Here is a 14,667-nt window from a genome sequence, read left to right as displayed (position 1 = left end):
TCATCAGAAGCACCCTTGCTTGGACCGGCCTTCAGATCCTTTGGGGCTGTATTTTGTTAATAGAGTGAGTAGCATCAACACTGTGCTCTTTGGAAGTCCTTTTGTAATTGGGCCTAGGTCCTTCTTGCAGGATGTGTTAGCTGTTGTTAATCTAACATCTATTACCTTACCCATGATAAGGCTTCTTTTGCCCCATTGTGATGGGGAAGCAAAAATGAGAGTAGCATTTTACAAATCTGAACTATTCCACAACTCACTGGCCTCTTATGTAAAAAATCGTTTTCTCAAAAAATGTACTAAATCACCAAAACAAAATGGAAATTTAAAGATTTGTGTACAGGGAGCCTCAGAATTGCATGCTTAATATAGTCATGCATCACTTAATGATGGGGATATGTTCTGAGAAATGTCTCATTAGGCAATTTCATCATTGTGCAAATATTATAAATATACTTACACAAACCTAGATGGTATAGCCTATTATGTACCTAGGCTATATGATATAGCCTGTTGCTCCTAAGCTACAAATCTATACAGCATGTTACTGACTGAATACTGTAGGCAGTTGTAACACTGGTATTTGTGTTTCTAAATATACCTAAACATAGAAAAGGTACAGTAAAATTACAGTATTGAAGATTTAAAAAAAAAAAAAAGGTGCACCTCTATAGGGCACGCAGTATGAATGGAGCTTACAGGCCTGTAAGCTGCTCTGGGCAGGTGAGTGGTGAGTGAATATGAAGGTCTGGGACATTACTGTGCACTTTTATACATCTGGCAGCATAATAGGTTTGCTTACACCAGCATCACCACACACACGTGAGTAGTGCAGTGCACTGTTATGACAGCTACAGCGTCACTAGATGATAGGAATTTTTCAGCTCCATTATAATATTATGAGACCACTGGCATATATGTGCTCTATTGTGAACCAAATCACTGTTCTGTGGCCCATGACTATACATGGTTCTCAAGCACAGGTCATCGACAGCGGAGGTCAGAGGTGAAGGCGCTGTAAGGGGCTCTCAGCAAATGCAGAGCAATACTGAGGGGGCTGAGGCCCAGGTGGTGGCCACACCCTCCACAGACCCCCTTTGGCCTGGGGTCGCATGGTTCCCTATGAAGAACCTCTGCCTCTGAAAACAGGGAAAGGAAAACCATTGCAGCAGGTATTCTGAGGGTTGAAAAATCATCAGGTCACTAATTCCATCTTTGTCCCACTTTTAAAACCTCTGTGACTCTGCATTCCTGAATCTGGGGATATGTGATTTATAGACAACGTGCAGTAGCATTGCTTAAAAAGCCAAAGATAATATATTTTCCCCATAGGACTCTGTGCCTGTCTTCCCCTCTCTGCTCTAACCCCACTTACAGAGACAGGGAGCTTGCTGAAGCAGTCATTTGTCAAATAGTACATGATGGATGTGAACACCCCAGGAGAGCCTGGAAGTTGCAAGAGTTGGGTTTGTATACTATAGACTGTTGAGTTTATTTAATCACCTTATTGAAAAGAATATATAGGATATTAATAGTTATTTTCCATATGCTTCTAAATAACAGGAATAATATTCCGCTTATGATTTAATGGTTTGTGAGTGTTTGCCTATTGCTTGGCACTGAATGCAGATTTGGAATATTTGTATTACATGAGATAATGATGCACAGACAAAAGGAAGCTGCATTTTTTTTGTCACACTGTTTAGTGAACAAATATGTCAATGTCCTCCTGGGGGGTCCTTGGTATTCTGCTGAGTTGTTGCTTTGGAATGGAAGGTTACATTCAGAAGGAGGTGATTGAATAAACCTAATCTTAATTTTGTTTTAGGATTGAAAAGCTCTCAGAAGCAGCAAGCAAGGTCAACAAATTTCTTGCTTACAGCTAAGTAAAAGGGGTCTCATTTATTGGGCCCAGCATCTTGAATAATCCCACTGTAGTATGGGAATAAGATAGGGTGGTGGTTCCCAGCCCAATCTACACATCAGACTCACCTGGGTGCTTCAAGAACTACTGTACTGATATTTCTGTCCCTCCACCGGAGATTGTGGTTTAATTGGTATGAAGTGTGGTCTGGACTTTGGAACGTTTAAAAGATCTTCTCATCTCCTTCCCCCTGATTCTAATGGAAATCATTGGGTATTTTTTCTCTCTCTCATTTTTTTTGGTGGGGGGTGGAGTGGGAGTTAGAGACTGAAGATGATGTTTTTGAGAACTTTGCAAAACCAGTAATAATTCCCCGTGACAGAATTGGTTTTTAATTACTATCAAGTAACTGATCGACTAGGACATGTTTGAGCAAAGCTGCCCTCATGCTGTGTGCCCTGAGATCTGTGTCGCTTCCTTGCCTGCCCTGAAAGCCAGAAGGTGGCAGCAAGCAAGTCCCTCACTAAACATTTAGAGTTGAAATGAACATTTGAAAAATCCCCAGAAATATGGAAGGAACATCGGAAGTGGTATAAAAGGCCAGCTCTTGCCACTTCTCTGTGTTTTCTTTACCCACAGAAATGCCTGCCAGCTCAGTGGCAGGACAGACATGGTGGGTCAGAGGTGAACCCAGAGCCCTGTCCACAAATGTCAAGGGGCAGTCAGGTTATGCCAGCAAGTACCGGGAGCTCTAGAACCGTCTGCTCTGGATTGCTGATCTTCCCCTTGGATTATTCAAATCCACTGAGGGACCAGATCCATCAAAAAGGCCTAGAAGAGCCTATAAGAAAAATCAATCTGCATTGTTTAACTTAGTGGTTCATTCATTTTTCGTGAAACTGAAGGATGTTTTCCTGTTGCTTATTTCCTCTTTTGATGCCACTCATTCTGACAGCCTCTATGAGCAATTTTTAATTCAGGATGTTAATTTTTTTTAAAAGACCTTCAGGAAGCATGAAAGTGAAGAGTACCTTACACTTGTAAGATGCTATTGCTCATCTGCCTGGGAATTACCACAGATGTTCTTGCTCCTGTGTCTTAGCACCTATGTTTTAATATGTATTGAAATTACGAAACTGCCAGAAAAGGCAGGCAAACACTTTTCTGTTAAAGCTGTCTGGATTTGGGTTTCTTTGGAATATTAAGGTTTTTTTCTTTCTGTTTAAAAAATAAGGATCTGGGGATGGTGCGGGAGGGTACATAGGGCCTTGGAGGGCTTATGACCTAGTTTTATTTTCTTTCAAGTGCACTGTTAATGCAGTGTGGGTGGAGGGGCAGGCAGTGGGGAACAACAAGGGCTAGGAGTAGGAGACTTGGTTTCCAGACTCCTGGTCTGTGAGTGGCCTCCACGTTGTCCATGTCTCCCACTGTTTCTGTGTTCATGGATATACCTGGTATTCGGCGTATCACCGAATACCACTGTAATAGGTTGAATGATGGCCACCTAACAGAACAAGATCGTAATCCCTGGAACCTAGAAATGTTACCTTCTAAGGAAGGGTCTTTGCAAGTGTGATGAAATTAAGGATCCTGATATATGTGGATTGTCCTGGATCATATGGGCATTCTCTAAACCCAATCATGAGTGTCCTTATAAGAGAAAGGCAGAGGGAGATTTGATACACACCAAAGGCAACGTGAAGACAGACACAAAGATTGGAGTAACATGGCCTCAAACCATGAAATGCTGGCAGCCACCAAAGGCTGTAAAAGGCAAGGAACAGGGCCTGCAGGAACAGCACAGCCTGCTCTACACCTTGATTTTGGCTCAATAAAATTAATTGAACGGCTAGCCTCCAGAAATGTGATAAAATAAATTTGTTTTTGTTTCGTTTTGTTTTGTTTTGGAGATGGAGCTTCACTCTTGTTGCCCAGGCTGGAGGGCAATGGTGCAATCTCGGCTCACTGCAACCTCCAACTCCTGGGTTCAAGTGATTCTCCTGCCTCAGCCTCCGGGGCTTGATGCCACAGGCTCTTTGGTTCTGGTCAGTCTCCATGCCTGCGGAGACACACACAGCTCCTCAGCTCCCATTGGAGAGACTTGATAGCCAGTTTCCAGTGAACACATTTTCTTCTCTTCATTTTGCTATTATAAGTTATCTGGTGTAGGTGGAAATAGAAATAAAGGAATCTCAGTTCAGAGTTCAAAAATATTCCAGAGGCATGCATAGCATGTTACTGGTAGCACATTAAATGAGGCATAAGGTAATAGGGGCCCTTGTGTTCCTCTGTGTCAGCAGTGGTGTTCCTGGACTATGTGAGAGGTCGCTGCAGTATGTGGGCTATTCAGTTGGCCCAGCTAAGCAGAGGGCTTGGCTTTTTCTCTTTCAGAAAACTAACCAGAAATTTTTTTCCTTTTCAAAGAGAGACTCCACTAGTAATAATATCTGCTTAAAAATGCTTTTTAAGCCCTCGCTGCTCTTTGGGGAGGGTGATCCCACTGGGGAACAGCCAGATGCTTTCGGGCAGGGCAGTGGGCTAGGAAATAGATACAGTTGCCTTTCCAAAATACACTTGTCATGTGCCTAGGGGAATAATTATAATTTTTTAAAACCCAATTTTCAAATAAGAACTGAATAAAAATGTGGTAGTTATACAGGAAGAGCTGGCTGCCTGAGAAACTTATTGTAGCCATTGTATCCAGTCCCTGTAAAGAAGCATCCTTGATGATACACTTATTTAGACAAGGCGATTTTACTGGAACTCAGAACACAGCAGCAGGTGGTAAACTGGCTACAGAATAGAGCAATTCAGTCAACTTCAGAGGCTTTCTTGGCTTAGATAATTAGGCATGTGATGGGGAATGTCACGAGAATAAAGCAGCTCATTTACGAAGATGCATCCTCAGAAATGTGCTCTCAGTAGAAGGAAATGAGCTGTAATCCAGCTAGCTAGCCCCTCTGTAGCAGGTGGTATGAAAAAATAACATTTATCTCTTTGGAAGAAAAACTTGCCTGAAATTGCAAGTGTTCTGGTAATTTAGAACTTTCTATATCCATCGACCAATTGATCGATCATTCTGTGTGTGTGTATATACACACACATATATATAGAAGTTCACTAGCTGTTGGGTTAAATTAAACTCCATGGACTTGTGCTTGTGAACAAATGTAAGACAGATTTTTGAATTTGTCTTGTGCTTGAATTCCATTTCTAACTTATATTGAAGATGGCTTACCATTTTTTAATGGCCTAAAAACATGATTTGTGAAGATAGTTATTAAGGCCACAGCCATCTATTGTAGAATCTAATTTTCAAAGGAAAATTGAGTTTTTCTGATGAACATTAAGTTGTTCAATAAACATACATTCTAGAGCCTCAACACAATGTTCCAGAACCTGTGTGGCCAGGATCTAGAACCACCTGTGGTAGTTTAAGGACAGACCTAAGGACAAACCCACAAGTACCATCCATATCGCTCTCTCTATCCTATGAGATGGCCTCATTTTCAAAATAAGGCGAAAAGTATAAAGCTGTGAGCTGGGGCCTCAGTATAGGTGAGCTGTTTATCCAGAGGTTTAGTCTTGTGCTTAGCATGTTCCACAGTTGAAGCTTTTGCTTGAGGGGTGGGGTTTCTCCTTTACACTGAACTCTACTTAGGCTTTGTGTCCCTGCCCTAGTTGGTTTCCAACATATTCTTTTTTAGTCTTTATGCTGTGGAAGAAAATTTAACTTAGCTGGTCTTCATGGGAGTACCAGTTACCTCAGAGCATTTTTTTTTTCATTTTAAATTTTTGTGGGTATACAGTAGGTGTATATACTTATGAGGCACGTGAGATGTTTTGATACAGACATGCGATATATAATAATAACATCATGGAAGATGGGCTATCCGTCCCCTCAAGCATTTATCCTTTGTGTGAGAAATGTTATTTCTTGAACAATTATTTCTGAGGCTACGAGGATGATCCGAAAGCTAGGCCCTCCTGCTCCCTAAGAGTGCAAGGGAGAGGAGCTGCTTTAAGATGCAGAAAATCCTGAAGACCTAGAACCTGCTCTTTCCTTTCCCACAGCTTTCCACACTGGAGACTGTGCAGAGACCTAGAAAGGCTGGGTGGCCTTGGGGTCTTTGACTATCAAATGGGGAAAGCTCAGAACCTGCACAGCCCACTCTGCAGCTAAAATGGATAGCAGCAGGTTAAGTCATCCTTGGCTTTTCCTATGAGCGATGAGCTGCAAAAGTAATATGTAAAGCAGAAAAGGATGTTGTATTTTAGGTAAAAAGGTCTTAAGATTGGGTAAATATCCTTTTTCTTTGTTGAGTACAGCATAATATAAAACAGATTTTCACCAGAATTATTCTGAAAATTATAAAACAAGCCATGCTTGCTCTAACTAGGGCTGCCCAATGGAATGTTCTGTGATCCTGGAAATGTTCTATCTCTGACTATCTAATATGGTAGCCACTAGACATATGTGATTACTCAATACTTGAAATGTGGATGGAGATTGAGGAATGAATTTTAAAATTTTATTTTAGTTTAGTTTATGGCTATGTATTAGTGCAGGTCTGAGAGAATATACCTTTATATGTACTTTGCTGCTGTTTATTCATTTTATACACAGGAAGTTTTTATGTTAAATTTAGTTTTGTACAAAATTGCTTTGGACTGCAGTTTCCTCTATCAAGAACATGAAACAATGTCTAAGAAACTATGTGATATGGTTTGGCTGTGTCCCTACCCAAATCTCATCTTGAATTGTAGCTCCCATAATTTCCATATGTTGCAGGAGGGACCTGTTGGGAGATAAGTGAATCATGGGTGTGCTTTTCCCCATACTGTTCTCGTGGTAGTTAATAAGTCTCACAAGATCTGATTATTTTATAAGGGGTTTCCCCTTTTGCTTGGCTCTCATTTTCTCTTTGCCTGCCACCATGTAAGATGTGCCTTTCACCTTCTGCCATGATTGTGAGGCCTCCCCAGCCATGTGGAACTGTGAATCCATTAAACCTTTTTCATTAAAAATTACCCAGGTCTTGGGTATGCCTTTATTAGCAGCGTGAAAATGGTCTAATATACTATGTCCACCCCCTGCCTACATTGTGTTCTGAGTTTTGGGAATTCTTGTCCACAAAGGAGAATTCAATGTGAAGTCAATACTATCAAATATACACTCTCCTCTCTTGACATACCCCACCTAGAAGAAGCAATCTCTCCTCAGCAGAGTCCACATCAGACCTGTGAGTATAACTCGGTTATTATAATACATACCATGGCAGAACACACATCTTTAACAGCTAAACCCACCTTACAATAATGCTTTAAAAAGCACTTCAGTTCTTGTGGTGGTGGGATGTGTTTTCACTGTGTCACCCTCTGGCTGGTTTTCACTACTGCATTTCACCCTTATCACCTGGGAATCCTGCTCACAAAAGATTTTATCCATGTGAGACTCTGTAGTTGGTTTGATACTGAAAGCATCCAGACAGATGGTTCCTTTCATAATGCTCGCTACATTTATCAAGGATGGTATTGGACAAGGCCTGGGTGCCAGTACTATAGAGAACATAAGGATGTGAAATTATAAAAATCCCATTTTCAGAGCCACAAAGGTACACTGTCAGAAAAAGAGTTTTGAGCCATGGCTATTAAGTGGCAAGAGGCAGTCTGGGAGACAATGTTTGGATGCTAAGACATTTGAAAATTGCTAACATCTTTCATTATGGCACAGTTTTATGACAGGGGTGGTCTGTGGGCTGAACTAAGGTATCCTGCCTTTAAAATAAAGTAGTGACTGTCTTTTCATAATTTGCATAAACATTTAAATTAATAGCTTTTTAACTTTTTTCTCAATTTTGCTTGTCATCTGTTCCTATCTATCCTGAAGTATGAAGCAGTTCTTGATTTAGCACAAGATTATGTATTAACTGATTTTAGATTTATTAATGGTTCATGGGTTCCATACTAAGTAGCAATGGATTTTCCAGAGTAACATGAAGTCCCCATCTGATATGGTCTGGATTTGTGTCCCTGCCCAAATCTCATGTTGAATTGTAATCCCCAGTGTTGGAAGGAGGAGGCTGGTGGGAGGTGATTGAATCATGAGGACAACTTCTGCCTTGCTATTCTGGTGATAGTGAGTTCTCATGAGATCTGGTTGCTTAATAGTGTGTAGCACCTCCCCCTTCACTCTCTTCCTCCTCCTCCATTCACATAAGATGTGCCTGCTTCCCCTTCCCCTTCAGCCATGATTGTAAGTTTCCTGAGGCCTCCCAAGCTGTGCTTCTTATACAACCTGCAGAACTTCATATCAATTAAACCTCTCTTCATTATAAATTACCCAGCTTTAGGTAGTTCTTTATAGCAATGTGAGAATGGATTAATACACCATCTCAACACTGAAGACATAGAGGACACAGGCAGGGGTGATCAAAAGTTAATGGAGTGGTATTGGCATGAAGCACTTCACCTAAAGGAGGGCTCTCCTTGTAGCCTAGGGCTTCCCAGAGGCCTCTGAGTTGGAGGTGGACTGGAGCTGGACCTTAGGAGCAAACTCTAGGTGTAAAGGCACAGGAAGAGAAGAAGCTGGAATTTTGGAAAGAGTAAGTGGTTTAGGAGAGCAGGGCCAGATAGGTAATATAGAAAGTCAATGGCTGGAAACAGAGGTTGGGATCACATTATAAAAGAAGAAGCAAAAGAGGAGCCAACTTTTCTGAGTTCTCAACTATATATTAGCTCTTTTAATGGCCATAATTAACTCCATAATGGAGGCCATGTCTGTTAACAAGACAATGCATGGCTGGAAAAACAGAATCCAATCTGGGTTGCTTAAGCCAAAGAAGGAAATCTGGCTGGGTGTGGTAGCTTATGCCTCTAATTCCAGCACTTTGGGAGGCTGAGGTGGGAGGATTGCTTGAGCCCAGGAATTTGAGACCTTTGTGGACAACATAGGGAAACTGCATCTCTATAAATAATAATAATAAAAAAATTAACCAGGTGGTACACACCTCTGGTCCTAGGTACTCAAGAAATTGAGGTGGGAGGATTGCTTGAGCCTAGTAGGTTAAGGCTGAAGTGAGCCATGATTATGCTACTGCATTCCAGCCTGGGCAACAGAGTGAGACCCTGCCTCAAAAAAAAAAAAAAAAAAAAAAAAAAAAAAAAAAGAAAGAAAGAAAGGAAGGAAAAGAAAATAGGAAAATTCAACTTAAGATCTCAAGGGTAAGAGCACAGTCAACTTGGATTAGAAACCCACCTGGTGTCTAATCAACTGTAATAAAGGGGCCAGAGTTTACTAGATAAATATAGCTACCAGGGACTTTGTGAGTGGCTACTGGACAGACAAAGTTAACATATATTATAATCTTCAGAGCAATTGCTAAAATATAAAGCAGTTTAGCATAAAAACCAATAGATAAATTGAATAGACTTAAAACTGAAGGAGTAAACATGGGTATACCTAAGGCATGCCTGGTCATGAGTTGATAATTGATGAAACTGGATGATGGATATATGGGGATTCATTATGTTCTTCTATCTTTGTAAATGTTAAAAATTCTCCATAATAATGGGTTTAGAAAAATATGTGCATTTACGGAGAAACTAAAAATTTCCCTTGGTCCTTCTATTCCAGTCATTATATATGCTTTACTGGAATAAAAACAGATTTTGAATTATTCTCCATGCAATAAAAGCAAAGCCACCCAGACCCATTAAGTAACAAATTTCAGGCTTGGTGAGCATCATGGTCACCACTTCAGTTGATTAAAAACCTTGACAGCTGGAACCTTTCCTGGAAATTTTGATTTAGTAGGTCTGGAGGGGGTTCTGGGTATCTTACTTTCTGCACATGATTCTAGTGGCATTGGTGCATGTCAGCTTTAAGGGCTAGATTCTGTGGATTATCGGGTGCAAGCTGCCCCCTTTCATTCCTATCTTTGGCTTGGTTACTTCCCTGCAAGCAGCATGATGATGTAGCACTTTATGTACAATCTTGACTACATCAGTGCATCATGAGACATTCTGCTATTTATTCTTATTTTGTGACTCCAGCATACTGTCTTTTTCCTGGGCAGTTGATTTATAATACAGCCAATTCCCATTTTAATTGCTTTAGTTTCAAAACATAAATTTCATGGGTGTTTTTTCCCAATTTAACTTACTCAACCTCCTGTTGTTGGGTCTTTTGCCAGAAGTGCTCCCCTCCTCCTTCACCAGGGCCAGCTCCATGGGCGGATGGCCCATACTCAGAAGGGCCTCACATTTAGTTTAGTGCTCTTCTGGCACTATTTTATCTTTGAACCTGTGTTCTGTAAGTGAAGTCTGATGGGACAATGGAATATACACATGAGTGGAGGAGATGTGCAACTTATATCCAATGTTCCTTACTGCCCTGTTCATATGTAGCCTTCATGATGACCTGTGAGCAAAGAACTCTGTTGGACTCATGGTGTGTCAGAGCTTAAAGGGATTCAAAGTGAGTACAAAGTAAGCATCTTCTATCTATGACTGAATAAAGGGGGGATTCTGAGAGCCCCAAAAGGCTGCACCTCCTATCCGAACCCAACTGGCTTCAAACACAGAAAGAAGGCAATGGCATTCTAAGAAACTTGAATGACTAAGGAGCCCTATCATATCCTTTTTAACTCATGTTATATTCCTGTGTTAGCCAACCATTTATGCTGAAAATACCAAGAAGTGAAACAGTAACAGTTGAGCTAGTTTTGTACAGTGTTTCTCCTGCTATGGTAAGAACAAAATATATATGCATACAGTATGTAAACACAAGTGATAAAATACAAATTGTGTAATTTGGGTGATTCTGCATGAGTTAAATGCTTATATTTTCATTTAAAACTGGAATTGTACAATATAAACATAAACAGTAAAATACATGATAGGAATTTAACATTTTTTAGTTAGAACAGCATTAAGCAGTAAATAAAAAACACCACCATAACAAGTGGAGAAAGAGTCTATGGAAGAAAGGAAAAACATGACATTTTAGTACCTGTAGAGATAATGTTTTCCTGATGTTTGCACAAAAGCCGCCCATCTTCATTTTGTACTGGATCATGCATTTTGTGAAGTCAGTCCTGCTTTTCACTGCTCACTCCTTCTGAGGCAGGTCTTCAGCCTTTCCTTATTGTAATCCACCTCCTTTGATAGCCTTTTGAAAACTCCCGCTTGGTTGCCACAGATTTGAGGAGCACCACTGACCTCCTAGTTCCTCTGCTGCTTCACTTGGGGAATCCAGGACTGATTTAGAAATGCTGTGATTCAGGGGCTCCCCATGTACTAAAAAAAGGATATCTGCTGCAGTGGAAGATGACATAAGTTCTCAACTCCCTTCTAACCTCGCTTGTCTTGGAGAAGCCTAATGCTAGAATCTCTTATCTGGTACTGTTGGCTCTTCCTTTGATCAGTTTTGGCAAGTAAAATACTTCCAGAAGACTAAACTCCAGCTATTGTCCTTGACAACTTGGTTTCTCTCTGTTCTTTTCTGCCACTCCAGGAATTGTTGCACATTTATAAATGCTTGAAGTGTAATAACCTACACAATTAAATTAGAAGGGCCAAAACGTCTTCTAGAGAATATGTGACAGAGTCATGTTATGGTTAAAACACACACACACAAATGTTTAAATGACCAGACTGAATTATAAGTGGTTAGTTTTGGGCTTGCAAAGGTAAGAGATGTCGCTATTTTAAAGCAAATGAATGAGCTGTTAACACGAAGCTCAATTTATGCTCCCAAAAACTTTCAAGCACTGATATTTCAAGACTTTGAACTATTACAAAAATGGGGAAGCGGCCAGTTAGACCTTGCCCTCATCCTTGAAGGCTAACTCTTCACCTTGGTTTTCCTTAGGGGCTATTGAAAGTGGTAGGTGGAGGAAATAACGACGGCTCTTTTTCATGAATATCTAGCACTATTGTCAACAATCAAAATAAAAATGTTTCAGAGCATAAGTGCATGTGGAGAATCCTGTGGACTGCTCTGAGTTCCCCAGTGGGTTTAGAAGAGGGAAACCCTGGGTTGATTAGCAGGCAGACTCAGTGTGAAGGAAGAAGGCCTGGCCAATCACTGGGGCAGAGAGCAGTCGGGAAAGAGAGTGAGTCAGCTGGGATTGAAGAGTGCAGATGGTAGAGGCCCCTGCACCTCATTCGTCAGAACTCTTCATTCTCTAACCTCTGGGACTTCAGGACAAAAACTGCAGCCACCCAAGGAAACTGGGTCCAGGTGGGTGACTCCCTACTTTCCCTGTTGGGAAGTAGAGTGAAGGCTTTGCTTCTGCCCACAGCAAGGGCTGTAGAGGGAGGAAATAAACAGGCATTCCTAATTCAAATCTGAGTGACCTCCTCTGTAAAAATTTCATTAAATGTAGTAGATAATGTCAGATTTATTTTGTGTCAAATATTAAGCAAATGTGAGCTAGAGGTCCAGTACTCCTATATGTCAATGGGAAAGTGATTTCTGAATTGCAACTTGCTTCCAAAGGAACTCTTGGAAGCTCACTCTGTTCAAAGCAGGAGACTGCTTGTCCCAAAGATGGCCAGAGACCAGGCAAAGTGAGGCTGGACAACTCAGAATTGTGAAGAGGCAGGCAGAGCAGGTGGAAAGCTTCTGTTAGCAGTGATTGGCATCATTAAAACTCTTTATGAAGAGTCATGCAAAGCAATGTTTGGGAGTTTTTTGTTTTTAAATGGTTAGAATAAAGTACAGCAGAAGTACACTTCATCTTTAAAAAGTTAATAAGGAGGATAATTGTGGTACATGTACAAACATCATAACACCAAACTGGAAGCAAGAAACTTCACTGGAAATTGATGAGGGAGACAAACTTTATAGGAATCTGCAAAAGAAATGAGCAGAGCAAGATATCTCTGGTAAGGAATACAAAGAACGTACAATTGTGTATTTGAGAGGTTTAATGAAACATTATGATCTGTCAAATTAGGACATCAACATTAACAACAAAAATTAATTGATCTGAGGAAAAGCAATATGAAAATATTCTCATGTAGTGCTGTCCAAAAAAACTTTCTTTGGTGACGGAAATGTTCATTATCTTTGTGCTAATACAGAATCTACCAGCTGCATGAATACTCGAAATGTGGCTAATCCAATTGAGGAAATGAATTTTTCATATAATCTAATTAAAATTTAAATAGTCATGTGTGACTAGTGGCTCCTGAATGAACAATGCAGTTCTAATGCTTCATGGGTCCAAACCAGTGGTTTATTTGGGGGACTTCTCCAATCAGTGCTAAGGGATTGAGGCACGAGTGTTGAAGGAGAGGAAAGAACCCACCAGACTTATTTGGCCACTTAAACAAGACCCCAAATTCCCCACTGGTTCCCAAGGCAGGGAACAGCACAACCTGCTGTGAAGGATATGAGGAAGGACTCTGAGGGAGGCATCACTAGGAGCTTCCAACTCCTGGCTAATGTCAGTGGGACCAAAAAACTTAAAATTTTGGTCATTTAGCTGGAAAGAGACCTCTGGTTCCACATACAGAACTGGAGGTCACCCCCCAAGGGCCATCTGTGCATGGAAACCACCACTCTGGAGCTGCTGGGGAGTTAGAGGGAGGGGTGCTCACTTTCGGACAGGGTTTCCAGAGCCAGAGGAGGATTTAGAATTGGAGGAAGTAGAGGGACCGGAAGATCCTGAGGACCCTTTCTGGGTACCTACAGGCTGCACAGGTCCTTTCTTTTTTGGGATTATGATCTTGTTCTTGCTCTTAAACACTTTGCTGGGATCCAGTTTATTCACAAAGGAGTCGGTCTCTTCTGTGAGGAGGTTTGTGTTGTAGGTGATGGGTTTATACATGCTGAACCATTGCTGAAAGGCAGAATTGGGAGAGAAGGTCACAATTCAAAGAAGAAATGCCATTCTGTGTGCTCTTTTGGGGGGATGCAGGACAGCTGTGAACAGGAAGCAGGTACATTTTCATGAAAATCTACCTAAAAATCTATTTGCTCTTCCTTTAAGTGGAAGTGATAACAGATCCCGTCAACCTCTGGTAAGATATACATGTTGCTTTATGAGGTCTCATGATCTTTAAGATAAATGCAATAAGAGAACTAAGAATCTGAGCACATTTCCTTCTGATCTAGTGAGTCCTGAGCCTGGGTTGCTAGATTCCAAAGCTCTAGAGGACAGGGTCTAATTGTTCTGCCCTCAAACCAGCTACTCCCCATCAGGTGGATTCTGGCAGCACCATTCCCCCAGGAAAGGTAGGAGGCAGGCCAGTGTGGGCCTCTGCTGAGGGGTGCTGTATCTGTTGGTGTTCTGTTTCCTACTGTTTTTTTAGGCAACTGAGGGTAAAGGGCATCCACATGTATTTACCTTTTAAATCACAGCTGCCTCCCAATGTTGACCAGATAACTGTTATAATTATGTGACATTTGAAGAAAATGAAGCCTACTAGATGAATACATACATGGTATGGTGAGCTGGAGCTGAGTTCCTAACTTGCTGCTAATTTAGAGCTGCAAGAAACCACCATGAAAGAGCCCAGATGAGCTCACTCTAGTCAAAAGATTTTCCAGCTACACTTGATGTTTTCAAACCAGGTTGAAACCTGGCATCTGTATGTCTGAAATGGTGACCAGACCTGTAATATAAATGAGGGACACTCACACGATGGAATACTCTGTAGCCACTGAAGAGGACAAGTGCTCTAAATGCACTGAAAGGGAATAAGCTCCAAGATGGAGTGTTATGTGAAATGAGCAAGATGCAGAATAATGTGGACAGGACATTATACTTGTGATTTAGAAAAAAGGAACGACA

The 14,667-nt window shown here is 41.1% G+C and overlaps 1 protein-coding gene across 3 annotated transcripts in view; it reads right to left on the bottom strand.

Moving 5' to 3' along the window:
* Window positions 1-2,153: 2,153 nt before the first annotated feature.
* Window positions 2,154-14,667, bottom strand: part of TPGS2 (tubulin polyglutamylase complex subunit 2) — a 42,979-nt gene continuing 30,465 nt past the window's right edge. For 2 of the 3 annotated variants that reach the window (XM_032245429.1, XM_032245430.1), the window contains one exon: window positions 10,767-13,713. In XM_032245429.1, coding sequence (XP_032101320.1) covers window positions 13,468-13,713 — 246 coding nt within the window. In that variant the 3' untranslated portion in view covers window positions 10,767-13,467. Of the gene's footprint in view, window positions 2,703-10,766; window positions 13,714-14,667 lie in introns of those variants that run through there. The other variant, XM_032245431.1, reaches the window with a different exon arrangement.

The sequence above is a fragment of the Sapajus apella genome, unplaced genomic scaffold, assembly GCF_009761245.1.
Source record: "Sapajus apella isolate SASKATOON/1434 unplaced genomic scaffold, GSC_monkey_1.0 scaffold57, whole genome shotgun sequence".
Classification (NCBI taxonomy): domain Eukaryota; kingdom Metazoa; phylum Chordata; class Mammalia; order Primates; family Cebidae; genus Sapajus; species Sapajus apella.
This window is presented reverse-complemented; position numbering and strand designations above follow the sequence as displayed.